This window comes from Echiichthys vipera (assembly GCF_963691815.1).
Source record: "Echiichthys vipera genome assembly, chromosome: 5".
Classification (NCBI taxonomy): Eukaryota; Metazoa; Chordata; class Actinopteri; order Perciformes; family Trachinidae; genus Echiichthys; species Echiichthys vipera.
The window spans coordinates 15,957,909-15,962,908 of NC_139830.1; the positions used below are offsets into that span (position 1 = coordinate 15,957,909).

Sequence of the window (5,000 nt, forward strand, 5' to 3'; positions counted from 1 at the left end):
ACAATGACGACAGCAGACACGTCTTGTTTTACATACTTAAATGCTTTGCCTCCATTAGCCCACAGAATTAAGACAGATCATATCTTAGGATCAGCTTGATCCCTCTTTACTTTGTTACATCCTTGTTGCTATATATTCCGCCTGTTTCACTTCTTTTCCTCTCGCTCTGGTCCCCTTAGCTCCCCTATATAAAATGATTTGCCTGTTAACAGCTACATATGGCGTAGCTGGAGGAGATCTCACTTAGAAGTTTAACAGCAACAACATAGACTGATTCAGGAGGAAAGTCTGTTAAGGTCAGTTCAGAAGGCTTAAGGAAGGGAGCTGACAGGGAACAAGCCACCAACAAGCTCTGACTGTTTTGGAAAATACAATGCTTAAGCTGAAAAGGCCATCTGCTGAATGAAAAGTGTGTGTACGACATGAAGGAAAGCTCCTCGCTATGTACAATTTAAGAGTTGAGTGATATACCTTTGTGTTTGTGTATGTGAGTGCCTTGAGGACGCACTTTGGGCACTGGTGTGCTTACATGTATAAATTATATGTTAACAATAAACATCATATCGTAGCCCTCGTCTTCTAAGGGAGAGATTTAGGGCTTGTTTACAATGTGTATACTGTATATTTACATACCCTTGAAATGAGCTCTCCAACCATGCCGGTCCATGTTCCATTGGCTCCAGGAACCCCATACAGTCCGTCCCCCACCAGCCGGATGCGATACTTGAATTTGAGAATATCTGCCAGCTCCTTTAGCATGTCGACGCAGAAGCCTTCGTAGCGGTCGTTTCCTTCTAGTTCTTGGTGGTTCCGCCGCAGCATCACATATGGATTCTCCTGAAAAACATATGGTTTGCATCTTAGGACTTCTGGGTTTTCCTACAAAATACATCCCTGAAACTATTGTACAGTCACAGGAAAAACAATTCATAATGGGCTGTCGACCCTAAAAGTGACCCTTGCAAAATGAAAGTTGTGGACGAATGGGTCTAACTAAATGTGCTAGTAAAATGCGTTATGGGAAATGTAGGATTCAGTGTCTCTGGGCACTTAAAATATTCTTGAGAAGTCAGATTTGAGATTCAATACTTTTTTGCCATAGAACTTAGCTGTTAGGATTTGTCCTTGGTGTCATGACAGAACAACAATCAGAACGTAACAGTAAAGACACATAACAAAAAACAAGAACACATATTATAAAACCATTACGTATATTTGTGAAGGAAAGATATTAACAGTCCAAGAGCAACATTTGGTGCAAAATAAGAATAAAGTGTCAAGTATTAGTTTTCTTTCCTAAAGTGCTGTTACAGAATTGGGGAGCCATTTAATCTTGGATGGTTCTGCAGTAAGCGCTGTTAATTTTGCTTAGATTGCCCTCAGTCTTTTTCCTGAGGGGAGAGCAACTTGGGACATCTTAGACTCTGTTGCCTCAAATTTGACAAAAGCCTCCAAAACTTTTTGTAAACCGCTGAAGCGCCTCTTGAATGTTTAAAAGGATAGCTTTAAAGAACCTAAAGAATGGTGGAAGCCTTTATATATACTAGTATATATATATACAGTATATATATAGTATATATACTGTATATATATATATATATATGTGTGTGTGTGTATGTCCTTTGAAAGTCATAGTTCCCATCAGGTTTACTACCTTCAGTGAAAACTGAGATTTGTGGATTTCAGGGATCGAGGATAGACACCTGCTAATCTGTTATAAGCTGCAAAAAGTAACAACACACACGCGCACACGCGCACACGCACACACACACACACACACACACACACACACACACACACACACACACACACACACACACACGCGCACCTAAACACACATCTATTTACAACCTGTCTTTTAGAGAACCAACTCTCTGCTCGGCTGTCCGTTTATTTATGTCTCGTTTTGTCATTTAGTTGATGTTTCAGGAAGATTTAAAGAGTCCTGCAGTGATGTATTTTGGAACCACCCTTATTGCGCTATTTTTCAAATAATGCAACTGTCAAACTGCTGTTCTCAGGCTCCACTACATCATAAAAAAAGACAGCGTTATGTACCACTTTGCTGTTGCTCTATCCCTGCACTCAGCTCGTGAATCCAGCTAAAACTAACTTACCTTGGCAACATGACATCAGATAACAGTGATTAACAAGTCTACACGTTTACTCATGCTGACACTCTCCATTTTAAAACATAAACCAAACAAAAGGAGAGACCAAAGTTCGTTGGAGATAGAACTTTTATTTAGTTTATGTGCTTAGACAATAAACATATACTAGCACACACATTTCTGTTCAACCATGAGCTTGTTCAAAAGATTGTCGACCACATAAATGCCTACAGGGGGCTGTGTGTTATTCACCACAGAGTCATCAGTCATTCAAAGCCACTGTGACAGCTTTCAAAACATAAGCAGTAGTGTTGCAGTGCATCTTGAGAGCTGGAATAGAAGTGAGTGTGTTTTGTCATAACCGCAGCTGGAAATACTTGTTTGTGCAGTAGATATTAGACTGGCAATTGATTTGCCTCACAGTGAAAGCCATAAAAATGGAAGTTCCACTGAAATTGGGAGCATTTGAGCAATTGAGGAACTAGGCGCACATCAGGTGGCACAACTGTTACTGTGACTTGCCCTGTTGTCATAGCAACCACTCGGTTCCACCTGTAGCTGCATACAAAGGGGGGTTCAGATCACTTTGACACCGGATCACTGGACACTAGAAGAACGCACAACCTCCTGTTCTGCTGTGATAAGACTGAGAATAAACAGGCTACCGAACGACTCTCTGTCTGCGTAACAGTAACAGTCCTGTGCACCTAGAATCTGCATATGGATTCAATTTATCTAACCAGGCTCAAAGTTTGATTGAACAGACAAGCTGTATAGCAACAATAATCTGCAGTCTTGCAGAGAGAGGGAGATGACAAAGACCGTATTACAAGAAATAGTATGTACCTGAGAGTAACCAAGCTGCACATAGGTATGTCAGAGGACACCTTTGGTAATATTCTTCATTTTATACCATCAACAAATCCATAAAAAGATCAAAACCAATAATTAATTGATCCCACTAGCAAGTTAGACTGATAGATCTTATCATAAGTCTAATGTTGTTTAAAGAATATTGAAAACACAGCAATGAGGCACTTCAGTTTACTTTGACTTCATTACATATACAGCCTTCTGCTGCCGTAAATACTCACCAAATCCCAAAACTGTTGTCTAGAAATTACACTTATATAAAAGTAATTTGTTTTCTAAATGAGATTGTGCTGGGAAACACAATTAGTGCCAGGATGGTTTTCACATAATTTCTGAGTGACAGATGTACACAGGTCATATTGCTAGAATGGTGACACAATTTGTCCTGTTTACAAAAAACAAAACTATTGTTTTCATGCAATGTTTTTAACGATTTTCATCTTCAGTAGGTCTAGGTTTAGAGATGAGGGTCACAGACAGGCCAGAGAAGTCAGAAGATACTAAAAGAGAGACTAAAGCATTGTTGGTTTGTCTTTTCATGGGATTTGTTGACAATAACAAAACTTTAGCATCTGATCAACCTTGTTCTTTAATAAGTAGAAGAAAAAACAATACACTTCTTCGGCTCAGTCAAGTTTTAAGCCAGTTAGCAACTGAATATACCAATCTATAAAAGTAAATCTGTCTGTTCATTTACTCCTTAAAACAGCCATACGGCACCTCACTGGCCTAACATGAAGTCAGTGCATGCTCATGTTTCAGCGTGCATGAGGCACAATATAAATGCTAATTTCACAGCTCACAGACTGCTGAAGTTTTTTAAGCACCGATTTGAGACCAGACCGAGTCAGACGTGTTCACGCTCCTTCCAATTTCCACAACATTATTACAGAAGTTGGCTTTCATAGACATTTTGTACATAATGCGAGCTGGACAGAGGGAAAGGGAAGAAATGAAGGAACACACAAACCTGCTACAGTTACTTAACAGCTCTTCACACCAACAGAATACACGAGCGGTAAGGTGCCTGGATGAATGTTCGTGTTCGTGTCCTACTACAACACTTAATTTAGCAAGAAACATAACTCACTTTCATCTTCTGTTGATTTATGTTTGTGAAGAACGGTAAAAGCATTCTATATTCATAACAAATAGCCTCAATCATTCAGAAGCTCGATCTCTTGGAGTGAGGCAAGAAAATACTGCCGTTGTATCTTGTCTTCCCTCCATCCCTCTGTGCTGACCTCTTTAAGTACACGCTAATAAAATCAACCTTGCAAACATTTATCAAGCACACAGTAAAAACAGCAATCAATAACATAGGGACTGTCTGATTGACCCCCCCCTCCCCCATGTCACTCTTCCTTGGTTTCGATAGCGGTTGCATATAAATGAAGGAACTAAGCTACAGCATTATTTTGTCAGAAGAGAGCTCTTAAGGCTACGCATGGCTGTAATCTGCGAGTAAATGTAGTAGAAGAAGTAAAGGATGCAAACCGGAAATAAAACATGCTGCTTTGGCCATCTGAACCATATATGAGAAAAAAGAGAGCTGTCTTCAGGAATTTGGTTCAATTGGGCAAGTTACAAATTGTTGTTTCAAGTCAGCTAATATTCATGCGGTCTGGAGACAAACACACATTCTGGGAATATCCAGGAAAAAGCTGACAGCGGAAACAGTTCAGCAGTCATGTTCGCGATGTCAAAACTTATTTGGCAAAGGCGTTTCCATGTCCCACTGATCAGCTCTTTTTTTTAACAGCGGAAAAAATCAACTCAGGCGAATTGTATAGATTTTTTTTTCATTAAGCTTTTCTTATGTGATACTTCAAAATTAACATAAAAATAGATGCACGGAAACATGGCTAATTTGTCTCTCTTTCTCTGAGCTCCACTTGCTCTATGAAAATGACCGGTCAAAAGCTGCCTGTAAACCAGATCTCTGCTGGGTTGCAGAAATGGAAACGCAAATGCCAATAAAAGTTGATATATCTGCTGCAGTTCATACTCAACAAA

At 39.6% G+C, this 5,000-nt stretch overlaps 1 protein-coding gene across 1 annotated transcript in view; it reads right to left on the reverse strand.

The window, feature by feature from the left end:
• Positions 1–5,000, reverse strand: part of grik4 (glutamate receptor, ionotropic, kainate 4) — a gene marked incomplete at its 3' end in the record, with an annotated part of 235,141 nt that overhangs the window by 19,941 nt on the left and 210,200 nt on the right. The window contains exon 12 of the mRNA XM_083913261.1: positions 634–837. Coding sequence (XP_083769387.1) covers positions 634–837 — 204 coding nt within the window. The remainder of the gene's footprint in view (positions 1–633; positions 838–5,000) is intronic.